General features: G+C 42.8%; 1 protein-coding gene and 1 pseudogene across 1 annotated transcript in view; one reads left to right on the top strand and one right to left on the bottom strand.

Moving 5' to 3' along the window:
* LOC139389752 (5-hydroxytryptamine receptor 7-like) overlaps positions 1-768 on the bottom strand; it is an 85611-nt gene extending 84843 nt beyond the window's left edge. The window contains exon 1 of the mRNA XM_071136684.1: positions 65-768. Coding sequence (XP_070992785.1) covers positions 65-525 — 461 coding nt within the window. The 5' untranslated portion in view covers positions 526-768. The remainder of the gene's footprint in view (positions 1-64) is intronic.
* Positions 769-15404: 14636 nt separating this feature from the next.
* The window catches only part of LOC139389517 (piwi-like protein 2), a 43300-nt pseudogene continuing 41751 nt past the window's right edge, over positions 15405-16953 (top strand).

Raw genomic sequence — 16953 nt, 5'->3', positions numbered from 1 at the left:
AGTGTTTCACTTTACCATTATTCACCCTACATTTTATTCCACTGTTAGAGTTTAACTAACTCACCTGTCAACGCTGATCACGCACAGGGTCATGATGGAGGCTGTGCAGCACATTACATCCATACCAATGAAGATGTTGCAAAACACCTCCCCAAAAAGCCACTTGCCTCCAGTTAGGTCGGTCACTATAACAAACGGCATTACAACTATTGCCACGGAGAGATCTGCCACGGCCAGAGACACAAGAAGATAGTTTGATGGTTGTCTTAGTTTTTTCACCACGCAAACCGCTATGACAACCAATGTGTTTCCCATCACAGTGACCGCTGTGATGATAGCCAACATCACTCCGATAATTATCTTCTCTCCACTGCCGAAATCAAGTAGTGTCTCCCCGCACGTATCGTTCCACATGACTGTAGGATCAGCGGTGACGTTGTAGACAAGCTCCAGAGTGCCATTGATAACTTCGGAAACATCCTCTCTCTTATTGAAAGTGTGATCGACGTCCGAAGTATTGAACATTACGACAACGTAATCCCGGCGGTGATCCAAGGGACACCTCGCCAGTGTAGGCTACTCCAGTTAAGCGCATACTTGATTAGTTTGTCTCTGGTCTTGGATCCAGTAGCTATTTTCTTATATAAAAAGACAGCCAGTACTGAGAAACATAAGCCCGCTCATCAAAACCATGCACAGTCAGAGCTTTCACCTGCCCAAAATAGTGATTCGCACCTCTCCAAAAATAAGAGGCGAAAAACAATAATGCATTCTATGGACAGCACCGCGTTTTCTTCAGAGAAAAATCCCTAAAACGTCACAAATCACTTGAAATGTTAAGCAATTCTTAAAAAGTTGTTTGCACGACGCGCTTGTTTCCCTGTGTGGTTTGTTTCGTTTCGCTGACAGATCCATTTCCAATTTTCCTCACGAGTGGTTTAGCTCCGTCTGCGAACGCTCACACCAGAAAATGAGTTCACAAACACAGGCTACGACGCAAGTTAATTGAATAGTATCAAAAAGGTGATTTCTCATGTACTAAAAGCAATACCGCGATTATGAGGGGGTGGTGGGTGGTCAGGAGGGACAACAGGATTTAAACAATGAAGGAAACGGATCATTCTTCACATATTTACATAATCGGAAATCTAAATTGAGGACAGACAGTATAGTATACTGGTTCAAATTGAGGAGATTGCTGTATTAGCCTAATACTATCCTCAATTTAGATTCCTGGGCTATAAATGCCCAAAATTCTTAATTTCACATTATTAAACATAAACCAGGTAAAATTACTGCTTTCTGTTATTTGTAATCACATTTTCTTTGAGATGTTTTGGACATACTGGTTTACTTGGTATAGTAAATAAAGGGTAATCATTGGTGGGGCCTGAACCAATGGTCCAAGGAGAAATAAAGCAAGTGCATTACTGCCTGTGCCGTAAACACCAGACCTCTTGGCAGAGTCTGGTCATAGTATGATTGATTACATGGACGCCACAAATACAAATATGTGTAATACTTTTTTGTTGTGTTGGTTTTGAAGTGTCAAGTACAGGCTTAACTGTACTTAATGATAAACAAAACAAACAGTTGACATCTTGCTTCCTATTCAATACATGGGAAAGTACCTGATTTTCCCATGCATGTGCTCTGTGGACTGTGACCTTGCAGATCAGATAGGAAACAGTCCTTCTGGTGTCTTCCATGCCACCTCTGGGCCTGGCAGAGGGCAACTGTCTATAAATAAACGGAGGAGGAACATTCGGTCAAAACCACTGGAGTTGAAAACACGTTATTTTCAACATTGGAAAAATGCTGGGGGAGCCAGACAGCATGGATAGGACATAAGGGATAGAGAGCTTCTTAGGCTGCTCACAACATCATCCAGGGAACAGCTGTGGTATGTTAACCACTCTGGGCCTTGGGAAGGCCAGCTCCTTCCCACATAGCACCACTGCCTGGGCTGTCTGTCTCTCCCCCGGATGTGATCACCAGTGCAGCCTAGGGCTTCGCTTGTCATTACCCACTGCTGGGCCTGATGGGCACGCCGGTAATAATGATTGTCGCATTAGATTACCGCCAGTGTCCAGTGACGCCAGTGCTTGGCCAGCCCTACTGTCATTGAAATTGCTCCACTTACAACGAGGCACATTATCACTGGAATGGACGCCAAGGAGACAGTAGTACACATTGTTACACAGGAAAACCTGGAGGACCCAAGTGCAGAGAGCTTATGCAAAACAACCTGTCAGCATCCAGTCCGCACCTCAATCAGCCTCATGTAATGGAGAAGAGGGTAGAAGCAGAGGTGATTAATTGGGATAACAGCTGCTCTGGCAGACTGGAGGAACACTTCTGCTGTGCAAGAGCGAAAGTTTATGCAGTGAGTGACAACTGAAACTAACTGTAGATAGTAGCTGCTGATTGGGGTCACTTCCAGTCACTTCGGCTTTGTGAGATAGTCAGACTGCAAAACGAGTTCAAGAAAATCTTGATAACTAACCCTGTATGAGATTTACAAGTGTAGCACATCCTCTTCCCTCTTTGTGGGCAACCAGTCAGCCCAGCAATCTCTGTGCTCTCTGTGGCTCCAGGGAAGGAATCAATTCCCTAAAACTCTGCCTGTGATAGTAGAGTAGAGTGAATTATTTTGTCATCTGATGTGACTAAATTGGGAAAAATGGGTATAGGAGTCAATCTGCCCAAGTCCAAATTGCTGCGACTGACAGTGTAAAAATAGGTATAATTGTCCTGGTCAATCAAACACAGAGCTCCATTCTCTGCTGTCTTCTCTTTTAACAGCAGATATACTACAAATATAAGAAATGTGGACACCTCTTCAAATTAGTGGATTCAGCTATTTAAGCCACACCCATTTCTGACAGTTGTATAAAATCGAGCACAGAGCCATGCAATCTGCACAGTCAAACATTGGCAGTAGAATGGCCTTACTGAAGCGCTCAGTGACTTTCAACGTGGCCTTGTCATAAGATGCCACTTAACAAGTCAGTTCGTCAAATTTCTGCCATGCTAGAGCTGCCCCGGTTAAATGTTAAGTGCTCTTATTTTGACTTGGAAATGTCTAGGAGCAACAACGGCTCAGTCACGAAGTGGTAGGCCACACGAGCTCGCAGAACGGGACAACCGAGTGCTGAAGCACGTAGCGCGTAAAAATCATCTGTCCTCGGTTGCAACACTCACTACTGAGGTCCAAACTGCCTCTGGAAGCAATGTCAGCACAATAACTGTTCGTCGGGAGCTTTATGAAATGAGTTTCCATGGCCAAGCAGCCACACACAAGCCTAATATCACCATGCACAATGCCAAGTGTCTGCTGGAGTGGTGTAAAGATATCCGCCATTGGACTATTGGACTCTGGAGCAGTGAAAAAGAGTTCCCTGGAGTGATGAATCACGCTTCGTTCTCTGGCAGTCCGATGGACGAATCTGGGTTAGGCAGATGCCAGGAGAATGCTACATGCCCCAATGCATAGTGCCAACTGTAAAGTTTCGTGGAGGAGGTATAATGGTCTAGGGCTGTTTTTAATGGTTCTGGTTAGGCCCCTTAGTTCCAGAGAAGGGAAATCTTAATGCTACAGCATACAATGACATTCTAGATGATTCTGTGCTTCCAACTTTGTGGTGTAGGGGGTGGGTCCCAAAGACCCTCCTCATTATTGATTAAGGGGACCTTAAGATTCATATGTTTTGCTGCAGGCTTTATAATAAGATACTGTTGCTATGTTTCTAAAAACTATGCCACTATAGGTTGCATAAGCTATCTATATTAGTCTCTGTGGTTAAGCCCTGGCTGTTGCGAAAGTGTGCTTGCAGGCTAGGTCTGAGTCAGACCGAAAATAGATAGAGAAGTAACCACTGTCTGGTTTTGGCATTTTGATCTTGTGTGACAGTAGACCATGCTAATACATTCAGAGAAGCTACTGTACTAGGTTGTCTTATAAGGTATCCTCAGCTTATTGATACACACATACATTGACGTAGGTGATCATACCACTAGGTATCATACCACGAGTGTATAAAATCAGCTGCGCCCTTAGGTGGGGTGCAGAACCTACTCGGAAACATGCATGCTATGTTCCCGTTGTCAACTTCTGTCTGCAATTGCATTAATAAATGAATGATTGATTTACTTAAAGATATTGTCTGACTGCCGATTTCACCAATAAGCCAATGATTGACAAGGGACAAGGAACCTACCCCGACAGTGGCAACAGTTTGGAGAAAGTCCTTTCCTGTTTCAGCATGACAGTGCCCTCATGCACAAAACTAGGTCCATACAGAAAGGGTTTGTTGAGATCGGTGTGGAAGAACTTGACAGACCTGCACAGAGCACTGACCTCAACCCCATCTAACACCTTTGAGATTAATTGGAACGCAAGCCAGGCCTAATCGCCCAACCTCACTAATGCTGTTGTGGCTGAATGGAAGCAAGTCCACACTGCAATGTTCCAACTAGAGATCGACTGATTCATCGGAATGGCCGATTAATCAGGGCCGATTTTAAGTTTTCATAACAATCTGTAATCTGCATTTTTGGACACTGATCATGGCCGATTACCCTGCACTCCACGAGGAGACTGCGTGGCAAGCTGACTACCTGTTATGAGAGTGCAGCAAGGAGCTAAGGTAAGGTGCTAGCTAGCATTAAACGTATCTTATAAAAAACAATCAATCTTAACATAATCACTAGTTAACTACACATGGTAGATGATATTACTAGTTTATCTAGCTTGTCGTGCGTTGCATATAATTGATGTGGTGCCTGTTAATTTATCATTGAATCACAGCCTACTTCGCCAAATGGGTGATTTAACAAGCGCATTCGCGAAAAAGCACTGTCTTTGCACCAATGTGTACCTAACTATAAACATCAACGCCTTTCTTAAAATCAATATACAAGTATATATTTTTAAACCTGCATATTTAGTTAATATTGCCTGCTAACATGAATTTATTTTAACTAGGGAAATTGTGTCACTTATCTTGCGTTCTGTGCAACAGAGTCAGGGTATATGCAGCAGTTTGGGCCGCCTGGCTCATTGCTAACTAATTGTGCAATGGTTGTGCAATGTAACAGCAATATTTAGACTTATGAATGCCACCCGTTAGATAAAATACAGAACGGTTCCGTATTTCACTGAAATAATAAACGTTTTGTTTTCGAAATGATAGTTTCCGGATTTGACCATATTAATGACATAAGGCTCGTATTTCTGTGTGTTATTATATTATAATTAAGTCTACGATTTGATAGAGCAGTCTGACTGAGCAGTGGTAGGCAGCAGAAGGCTCGTAAGCATTCCTTCAAACAGCACTTTACTGCGTTTGCCAGCAGCTCTTTGCAATGCTTCAAGCATTGCGCTGTTTATGACTTCAAGTCTATCAACTCCCGAGATTAGACTGGCAATACTAAAGTACTTATTAGAACATCCAATAGTCAAAGGCATATGAAATACAAATGGTATAGAGAGAAATAGTCCAATAATAACTACAACCTAAAACTTCTTACCTGGGAATATTGAAGGCTCATGTTAAAAGGAGCCACCAGCTTTCCTATATTCTCATGTTCTGAGCAAGGAACTTAAGCGTTAGCTTTTTTACATGGCACATATTGCACTTTTACTTTCTTCTCCAACACTTTGTTTTTGCATTATTTAAACCAAATTGAACATGTTTCATTATTTTAGACTAAATTGATTTTATTGATGTATTATATTAAGTTAAAATAAAAGTGTTCATTGGTCATTCAGTATTGTTGTAATTGTCATTATTACAAATATATATATAAATATCGGAAGATTAATCGGTATCGGCTTTTTTTGGTCCTCCAATAATCGGTATCGGCGCTGAAAAAATCATAATCGGTCGACCTCTAGTTCCAACATCTAGTGGAAAGCCGTCCCAGAAGAGTGGAGGCTGTTATAGCAGAGAAGGGGGACCAACTCCATATAATTGCCCATGATTTTCAAATGAGATGATCTAGTAGCAGGTGTCCACATACAGTTGAAGTCGGAAGTTTACATACACCTTAGCCAAATATATTTAAACTCAGTTTCACAATTCCTGACATTTAATCCTCGTAAAAATTCTGTTTTAGGTCAGTTAGGATCCCCTCTTTATTTTAAGAATGTGAAATGTCAGAATAATAGTAGAGAGAATGATTTATTTCAGCTTTTATTTATTTCATCACATACCCAGTGGATCAGAAGTTTACATACACTCGATTAGAAAACGTGTGGTCATGATGACTTGCAACTCGACTTTGACTTTAACATCAATGACTCGTGACTTAACTTAGACTTGAGCCTTTTGACTCGACCTGACTTGATACCCTCCCCAAGTCCAAATATATAAAAATGATGCTATTAAAAAAAGTGTGCAGCGCATCAACTCTTAATTTAACGGATTACAGATTGAATCGGACAGCAGCCAATCAAATTGTTCCAGCTGAGAAAAAGTTGCATGTGGCAGTGCAGAGGAACGTCGTCGAGTGAAATCAGATGGAGCCCTTGGAAAGATGATACCCCAAATTATTATTTTTCGGATATAAAGACTTCTCTCTATCAACAAAAAACGGATTGCAACTTGCAAAACATGAACGAAGAAAATGACAGACGGAGGCGCAACAACTTCCAAATTTGTTCAACATTTGAAGCTGCACAAAGAACGGTAAGTCGTGGCTAATATAGCCAACAGCTATATCATTCATAACTTTGCCAGTATAGCATGTTGCTAATGTAACGTTAAATCAATGAGCCTCCAGACAGTCAGTCAGTGCGGTAATGTGATCACTGCACCCAAGATTGAGCTACAACTGGCTCGGCAGTTAGTAGCCTAAATCCTGCCTGATGTTACTGCTGTTCCTAAAGCCATTGACATATGGTAGCCTACTGTAACCACACACACAGTGTATGTGTGTGTGTGTGTGTGTGTAGGTTGGGCGATTTGTGTACAAGCCTACATCGCCCGATTGCGTCCCATCTGAATGGGGGTTCTTTCTTATGGCTACCCATGTATTAACATGGAAATATAAAGTCTACTTAGAAAGTAATAAATATATTTTTTTAAGGATTCATGATTTGCATAAATGTAATATACAAACTATTACTCTTGTTAAAAATATGAAATGGTATTAGAGATACTGGGGTGCAAAGGAGCAAGATAAATAAATTAATACAGTATGGGTATGAGGTAGTTGGATGGGCTATTTACAGATGGGCTATGTACAGGTGCAGTGATCTGTGACCTGCTCTGACAGCTGGTGCTTAAAGCTTGTGAGGGAGATATCAGTCTCCATCAGTCTCCAGCAGTTCATTCCAGTCATTGGCAGCAGAGAACTGGAAGGAGAGGTGGCTAAAGGAAGAATTGGCTTTGAGGGTGACCAGTGAGATATACCTGCTGGAGTGCGTGCTACGGGTGGGTGCTCCTATGGTGACCAGTGAGCTGAGATAAGGCGGGGCTTTACCTAGCCGAGACTTGTAGATGACCTGTAGCCAGTGGGTTTGGCAACGGGTATGAAGCAAGGGCCAGCCAACGAGAGCGTACAGGTTGCATTAGTGGGTAGCTTTGGTGACAAAACGGATGGCACTGTGATAGACTTCATCCAATTTGTTGAGTAGAGTGTTGGAGGCTATTTTGTAAATGACATCGCCAAAGTCGAGGATCGGTAGGATGGTCAGTTTTACGAGGGTATGTTTGGCAGCATGAGTGAAGGACGCTTTGTTGCGAAATAGGAAGCCGATTCTAGATTTAATTTTGGATTGGAGATGCTTATTGTGAGTCTGGAAGGAGAGTTTACAATCTAACCAGACACCTAGGTATTTGTAGTTGTCCACATATTTTAAATCAGAACCGTACAGAGTAGTTATGCTGGACGGAAAGGCGGGTGTGGGCAGCGATCGGTTGAAGAGCATGCATTTAGTTTTACTTGCATTTAAGAGCAGTTGGAGGCCACGGAAGGAGAGTTGTATGGCATTGAAGCTCATCTGGAGGTTAGTTAACACAGTGTCCAAAGAAGGGCCAGAAGTATATAGAATGCTGTCGTCTGCGTAGAGGTGGATCAAACAATCACCAGCAGCAAGAGCGACATCATTGACGTATACAGAGAAGAGAGTCGGCCCGAGAATTGAACCCTGTGGCACCCCCAAAGAGACTGCCAGAGGTCCAGACAACAGGGCCTCCGATTTGACACACTGAACTCTATCAGAGAAGTAGTTGGTGAACCAGGCAAGGCAATCATTTGAGAAACCAAAGCTGTTGAGTCTGCCAATAAGAATGTTGTGATTGACAGAGTCGAAAGCCTTAGCCAGGTCGATGAATACGGCTGCACAGTAATGTCTCTTATCGATGGCGGTCATGATATCGTTTAGGACCTTGAGCGTGGCTGAGGTGCACCCATGACCAGCTCTGAGACCAGATTTCATAGCGGAGAAGGTACGGTGGGAATCGAAATGGTCAGTAAACTGTTTGTTAACTTGGCATTCGAATACCTTAGAAAGGCAGGGCAGGATAGATATAGGTCTGTAGCAGTTTGGGTCTAGATGGTCTCCCCCTTTGAAGAGGGGGATGACCGCGGCAGCTTTCCAATCTATGGGAATCTCAGACGATACGAAAGAGAGGTTGAACAGGCTAGTAATAGGGGTTGCAACAATTTCGGCAGATCAATTTAGAAAGAGAGGGTGCAGATTGTCTAGCCCGGCTGATTTGTAGGGGTCCAGATTTTGCGGCTCTTTCAGAACATCAGCTATCTGGATTTGGGTGAAGGAGAAATGGGGAGGCTTGGGCGAGTTGCTGTGGGGGTGGAGGGCTGTTGATCGGGGTAGGGGTAGCCAGGGAGAAAGCATGGTCAGCCGTAGAAAAATGCTTATTGAAATTCTCAATTATGTGGATTTATCGGTGGTGACCGTGTTTCCTAGCCTCAGTGCAGTGGGCAGCTGGTAGGAGGTGGTCTTATTCTCCATGGACTTTACAGTATCCCAAAACTTTTTGGAGTCTGTGTTACAGGATGAAAAATTCTGCTTGAAAAACCTGGCCTTAGCTTTCCTAACTGCCTGTATATATTAGTTCCTAACTTCCCTGAAAAGTTACATATCACGGGGGCTATTCGATGCTAATGCAGAACGCCACGGGATGTTTTTGTGCTGGTTGAGGGCAGTCAGGTCTGGAGAGAACCAAGGGCAATATCTGTTACCTGGTTCTACATTTTTTTGAATGGGGAATGCTTATTTAAGATGGTGAAGAAGGCACTTTAAAGAATGACAAGGCATCCTCAACTGACGGGATGAGGTCAATATCCTTCCAGGATACCCGGGCCAGGTCGATTAGAAAGGCCTGCTCGCGGAAGGGATTTAGGGAGCGTTTGACAGTGATGGGGGTGGTCGTTTGACCGCAGACCCATTACGGGTGCAGGCAATAAGGCAGTGATCGCTGAGATCTTGGTTGAAAACAGCAGAGGTGTATTTGGAGGGAAAGTTGGTTAGGATGATATCTATGAGGATGCCCGTGTTTACGGATTTGGGGTTGTACCTGGTGGGTTCATTGATCCTTTTTGTGAGATTGAGGGCATCAAGCTTAGATTGCAGGATGACCGGGGTGTTAAGCATGTCACAGTTTAGGTCACCTAGCAGCACGAGCTCTGAAGATAGATGGGGGACAATCAACTTACATACAGTGCCTTGCGAAAGTATTCGGCCCCCTTGAACTTTGCGACCTTTTGCCACATTTCAGGCTTCAAACGTAAAGATATAAAACTGTATTTTTTTTTGTGAAGAATCAACAACAAGTGGGACACAATCATGAAGTGGAACGACATTTATTGGATATTTCAAACTTTTTTAACAAATCAAAAACTGAAAAATTGGGCGTGCAAAATTATTCAGCCCCCTTAAGTTAATACTTTGTAGCGCCACCTTTTGCTGCGATTACAGCTGTAAGTCCTTGGGGTATGTCTCTATCAGTTTTGCACATCGAGAGACTGACATTTTTTCCCATTCCTCCTTGCAAAACAGCTCAAGCTCAGTGAGGTTGGATGGAGAGCATTTGTGAACAGCAGTTTTCAGTTCTTTCCACAGATTCTCGATTGGATTCAGGTCTGGACTTTGACTTGGCCATTCTAACACCTGGATATGTTTATTTTTGAACCATTCCAATGTAGATTTTGCTTTATGTTTTGGATCATTGTCTTGTTGGAAGACAAATCTCCGTCCCAGTCTCAGGTCTTTTGCAGACTCCATCAGGTTTTCTTCCAGAATGGTCCTGTATTTGGCTCCATCCATCTTCCCATCAATGTTAACCATCTTCCCTGTCCCTGCAGAAGAAAAGCAGGCCCAAACCATGATGCTGCCACCACCATGTTTGACAGTGGGGATGGTGTGTTCAGCTGTGTTGCTTTTACGCCAAACATAACGTTTTGCATTGTTGTCAAAAAGTTCAATTTTGGTTTCATCTGACCACATGTTTGGTGTGTCTCCCAGGTGGCTTGTGGCAAACTTTAAACGACACTTTTTATGGATATCTTTAAGAAATGGCTTTCTTCTTGCCACTCTTCCATAAAGGCCAGATTTGTGCAATATACGACTGACTGATTGTTGTCCTATGGACAGAGTCTCCCACCTCAGCTGTAGATCTCTGCAGTTCATCCAGTGATCATGGGCCTCTTGGCTGCATCTCTGATCAGTCTTCTCCTTGTATGAGCTGAAAGTTTAGAGGGACGGCCAGGTCTTGGTAGATTTGCAGTGGTCTGATACTCCTTCCATTTCAATATTATCGCTTGCACAGTGCTCCTTGGGATGTTTAAAGCTTGGGAAATCTTTTTGTATCCAAATCCGGCTTTAAACTTCTTCACAACAGTATCTCGGACCTGCCTGGTGTGTTCCTTGTTCTTCATGATGCTCTCTGCGCTTTTAACGGACCTCTGAGACTATCACAGTGCAGGTGCATTTATACGGAGACTTGATTACACACAGGTGGATTGTATTTAACATCATTAGTCATTTAGGTCAACATTGGATCATTCAGAGATCCTCACTGAACTTCTGGAGAGAGTTTGCTGCACTGAAAGTAAAGGGGCTGAATAATTTTGCACGGCCAATTTTTCAGTTTTTGATTTGTTAAAAAAGTTTGAAATATCCAATAAATGTCGTTCCACTTCATGATTGTGTCCCACTTGTTGTTGATTCTTCACAAAAAAATACAGTTTTATATCTTTATGTTTGAAGCCTGAAATGTGGCAAAAGGTTGCAAAGTTCAAGGGGGCCGAATACTTTCGCAAGTCACTGTATGGTGTCCAGGGCACAGCTGGGGGCAGAGGGTGGTCTATAGCAAGCGGCAACGGTGAGAGACTTGTTTCTGGAAAGGTGGATTTTTAAAAGTAGAAGCTCGAATTGTTTGGGTACAGACCTGGATAGTAAGACAGAACTCTGCAGGCTATCACTGCAGTAGATTGCAACCCCACCCCTTTTGGCAGTTTCATCTTGTCGGAAAATGTTATAGTTAGGGATGGAAATTTCAGGGTTTTTGGTGGTCTTCCTAAGCCAGGAATCAGACACAGCTAGGACATCCGGGTTGGCAGTGTGCTAAAGCAGTGAATAAAACAAACTTAGGGAGGAGGCTTCTAATGTTAACATGCATGAAACCAATACTTTTACGGTTACAGAAGTCAACAAATGAGAGCACCTGGGGAATAGGAGTGGAGCTAGGCACTGCAGGGCCTGGATTCACCTCTACATCACCAGAGGAACAGAGGAGGAGTAGGATAAGGGTACGGCTAAAGGCTATCAGAACTGGTCGTCTATTACATTCAGAACAGAGAGTAAAAGGAGCAGGTTTCTGGCCACGATAGAATAGATTCAAGGCATAATGTACAGACAAAGGTATGGTAGGATGTGAGTACATTGGAGGTAAACCTAGGCATTGAGTATTGTTGATAAGAGAGATATTGTCTCTAGAGACGTTTAAACCAAGTAATGTCACTGCATATGTGGAAGGTGGAACTAAATGGTGGGTTAAGGCATATTAAGCAGGGCTAGAGGCTCTACAGTGAAACAAGACAGTAATCACTAACCAGGACAGTAATGGACAAGGCATATTGATATTGGGAAGAGGCATGCGTAGCCTGGTGATCAATAGGGGTCCAGTGAGTGGTTGGGCTGGCTGGAGACACGGCGATTCAGACAGCTAGCAGGCCGGTGATAGCAAGCTAGCAGAGGGACTTAGAGGGATGTCTCGATGGTGGAAAGTCTGTTTTAGCCTCAGCGTACAGTGATGTCGATAGACCAGTCGTGATGGATTAGTAAGGTTCTGAGTAGCAGAGGGGTCCAGGTCCAATTGGCAAGATAGGTAAAGTGGCCCAAGAAATTGGCTGATAGATCTATATACAGCTAACAGTCCAATATGCTCTAGACAGCTAGCGGGCCACGGATAGCAGCTAGCGGGTTGCAGCTAGTAGCTAGCAGGCCACGGATAGCAGATGGGCGTTCAGGGGGCGTCGCGATGTAGAGGCCAGTTGCGTACCCCCTCGAGCAGATTACGTCGTAGTCTAGTCGTGAAGGATCAGCTGGGTTCCGTGCCCCGTACCAGCAGTAGAAGGGGTCCGGGTATTGTAGCCTACGAGTGGCTGATGGGCCTCTTTAGCTAGCCGGGAGACAGGGCCTAGCATGGGCTAGCTCCAGGCTAATTTGTGCTTACTTCGGGACCGACGTTACCTGGAGAATTCACTCGGATAGCAGCTAGCTGCGATGATCCAGGTGAAAATGTCCAGAGCTTGCGGTAGGAATCTGGGGATATGGAGAGAAAATAGGTCCGGTATGCTCTGGTTTGAGTCGCGTTGTACAAACTGGCGAAAGCTTTCCGAGCTAAAGGTTAGCTGGTGACCACTAGCAGTGGTTAGCTGACTACTAGTAGCTAGTAGCTAGTGAGCTGGCTAGCTTCTGTTGGGGGATTCCGGATTCGAGGTCAATTAAAATACTTTACAAAAAACAGATCCACACCACATTGGGTGAGGCGGGTTGCAGGAGAGTCTTGAGAGTTTAGAAAAAAGAAAAAAAAAGTTATGCGAAGAAAAATATATAAAAAGATATATGCATGGGACACGACAATACGAAGGACAAAGACGTCTGACTGCTATACCATTTTGGATTGGCAGTCTGTAAACAATTTTGGGGAAAATTACTTGTGTCATACACAAAGTAGATGTTTGCCAAAACTATAATGCGTTAACAAGAAATTTGTGGAGTGGTTGAAAAATTAGTTTTACTGACTCCAACCTAAGTATGTAAACTTCTGACTTCAACTGTACTTTTGGTCATGAAGTGTAATACATTTTATGGGACAGTTTGTGATAATGCAGGCTTATTCTAGGAGAGATGAAGATAAACATTGTTTATCTCGTTTGGTTGGTGGTAAATTGAGGATTATTCATTACTGTGACCTTAATCCCGACATTATCTGGTCGAGGACTCGGTTCTGGGACATGAAATAATCAAAAGATTATGATGATTACAAATGCCAATAATCAGAGAAATTATAAAAGTTATATTCAGATGTTGGCAGCTGTGCGACAGCCTCATCTCTTTGAAGGTAGTAATTAACTGGACTAATCGACCTGGCCCGGGTATCCTGGAAGGATATTGACCTCATCCCGTCAGTCGAGGATGACTGGTCGTTCTTTAACAGTAATTTCCTCACCATCTTAAATAAGCATGCCCCTTTCAAAAAATGTAGAACTAAGAACAGATATAGGACTAGTTAACTGTAAGGTTGCAAGATCCCGGAGCTGATAAGGTGAAAATCTGTCGTTCTGCCCCTGCACAAAGCAGTTAACCCACCTTTCCTAGGCCGTCATTGAAAATAAGAATGTGTTCATAACTGACTTGCCTAGTTAAAAAAAGTTTATTTTTTATTTTTTTAATCAAATAAAAATGGGCAAATCGGCGCCCAAAAATACCGATTTCCGATTGTTATGAAAACTTGAAATCTGCCCTAATTAATCGGCCACTCCGATTAATCGGTCGACCTTTAATTCTTTGTATTAAGGACTGATTATTATTTAATAGTATATAATATTATGGCTTTATGTGTGATTGTGTGAGTGAGAGAAAACACAGAGAGAAAGAACAACTTGTCAGATGGTGCATTGGAGACTGATGTGTTCCTGTCCTGTCTTTTCACATACTATTGTATTAAGCGCGGAAATCGACTCTGCCGCTGGAGCATGCTTTTGCGGCACAGTCGATAGTGCGCCGGACCTCGGGCTAGAAGGTTGAGGGTTCGAGTCCTGCACCCTGCTGTTTCATTACAATAGATTGCTAACATTTTTAAAGTGTAATTTGTGAAAATGTATGCTGTCGTAAAATATTACAATTTGAAATATTTTATTGAATATTATTTCCCCCAGATTGACAGCTATCGTGAACCAATGCACTTTAGACAAATTTGTTCGATTTACCAGGGTGTTTCCAGACATTCCGTAATTTTTGCTACAGTTGTCAAGTGGCAGACAGGTCAGTACACATTTCGAGATGCGAGTCCTGTAAATACAGCAAAAGTTGATGAAAATAAGGTTTGGCGTTCTGTTTGAATTGTAAAGAACGTATCACGCAACGAAATAGCGACGCATTTGATGATTATCTCTCGCGTTCCCACCGGTGCATGTTTTTGCAAGAAAAAGCAGTCGCGCTTGCTGCTAGCATTCATTAGCTGTTGTTAAAACACTAGAAATTGCTATTGCAATATTGAGTTAACCTTTGATGTTGGTATAACATGTCTGAGAAGTTTACGTTACTAGTCTAATGAATGTTTGGGTGGAAAAACACATGCAACTAGTTAGCCGGCTAACTATCCCCGACTGGCGGCAACCGGCTGCTTTTTCGGGCATCGATATTGCACATTTTCGGTGGTAGGGGTGGCAAGAGGGGTTTGGAGCCTCACTGGTCAAGGTCCTCCAGGTCAGTCTATCACACAAGTCTGGCCTGAAGTAGAAGTAGTAATCAAGCAGGTTTGTGTTGTGTTACTTAGGGTTTGTAAAGTCTTTCTCCTAACTCCAACTCAAACTAGGGTTCAAGGTGGTTTGCGCTTATGGGACTATTCAGTTAGTTCCATTTCACTCATTGCAAGCTCAATCAAGGACAGATTACATACTTACATTTTGCAGACGCTCTTATCCAGAGCGACTTACAAGAGCAATTAGGGTTAAGTGCTTTGCTCAAGGGCACACCAACATAATTTTCACCTAGTCCATTCGGGGATTCGAACCAGTGACCTTTTCGGTTACTGGCCCAACGCTCTAGGATACCTGCCGCCCGCTCAAAATTGTTCAATTACCATTTGAGCCCAGGTTTGGCTCTCGCATAGCTCTTGTAACGATATTGTAATTGGCAGGTGGACATGCCCATCCAAGACCAGGGGTCGTCTCTGGTGTCCATGTTCAGAGGCATTGGAATCGAACCCTCAAAGACCTCCTGGGATAAGGGAGCTCTGCCAGTGGGTGAGTTATAATAACTTTATGAAAGACTAGGTTTATGTCCCAAATGGCACCCCATTCCCAATGTAGTACACTACTTCTTTTCAGGGCCCAAAGGTAGTGCCCTACATAGCTAATAGGGTGCCATTTGGGACACTTGGCTAGAGATGAAGGCATACTGGATCAAACTAACTGGGAAGATCATGTTTTCCACTGAGTTTGAGATCAAATTAGTGCTGAATGATTAACCAAAATGTTGGCTATTTTTTGTTTTTTAAACAACTAATTGACCTACATCGGTTCAATTATTTGAATTCCATTTCATTCAGTTTTTTTCTGTGGAGCTCAATGTGCGCAATTTCAGAGCCAGCCTGAACTGTGCGATGTAGTAGGGAGTTGTAGTTTCCAACAGACCAATATACTACATAATTTAGTGCATACAATGAGTTAATTAACTACAATGACCATAATCCATTGCACATTTACTTGTCCGGTCTGTGTTTCTTTAACACCTGCTACAGAAGAGACAAGAATGCATGATTGTGAGGGGGAATAGAGCAGCTGTTGCTTCTCTACCTGAAAATACACGATCAAAGGGATTGATAATTGGTATTCAGCAGTCAAAGAGGTATGCCTTATTTACTTTGAAGAACTACAAAATAGTTACAGCATAGGCAGCAGCTCTATTGAGATGACTTGGAATTAAATAATAGTCATCAAATAAAACCAATGTAATATACACAACTGAAATATTTTTGTAAAGTTTTTGTGAATAAATTATGGTTAGTAAGTGATAAGCAGATGGATTAAAAAATCCATTAATATTAGAAATCTGTCAAATATTGATGCACTAAAGTTAAGCCATCTTTTGTACGCAATAAGTAGAAGTACTGAAGACTCCTGTAAAAATGGAACATAGTCAAATCGTAATTAAAGCTTTAAAAGATTTAGGAAACTGGTATGCTTGGTTGATTTCCTTATGCACCAAATGAGGCCCCAGGAATTAGGAGAGGTATGAATCCACTGAATCCCCTGGTGTTTTTCTCTGGTGTTCTTTTTGGCACAGAAAGGGGTGCTGTCGGAGATTTTGGAGCAGAGCTCAAACCACAGACAACCCCTACTAGTGCAGTGGCAGTTGCTGGCCTGGGGAGAGACGGGTTCCCTGAGGACATGATAGGCTGAGGCAGCAGGCAGGAAGGAGAATGACATGGTAAACTCAAACCCTTCTATTTAGCCTGGGGACAAAGGTATTTTTGGGCCTGGCAGTAATGCTTCTAGAATTCATAATTCATGCTGTGCATATACAGGAATCCCACTCACATATCCTTATCATAACATGCTCATCTCCTTATTAATTCATTATCCCTTGTCTATGTGAAGTTAAATCAGACTTCCCACTCTTCCGTGTGTATGTGACTTAGGGCTGCAAGATACAGTCCCTTAGGAAAGTATTTAGACCCCTTGACTTTTTCC

This window comes from Oncorhynchus clarkii, chromosome 30 (assembly GCF_045791955.1).
Source record: "Oncorhynchus clarkii lewisi isolate Uvic-CL-2024 chromosome 30, UVic_Ocla_1.0, whole genome shotgun sequence".
Lineage (NCBI taxonomy): Eukaryota > Metazoa > Chordata > Actinopteri > Salmoniformes > Salmonidae > Oncorhynchus > Oncorhynchus clarkii.
The sequence above is the reverse complement of the archived record's forward strand: the minus strand, read 5'-3'. Positions and strand labels throughout refer to the sequence as shown.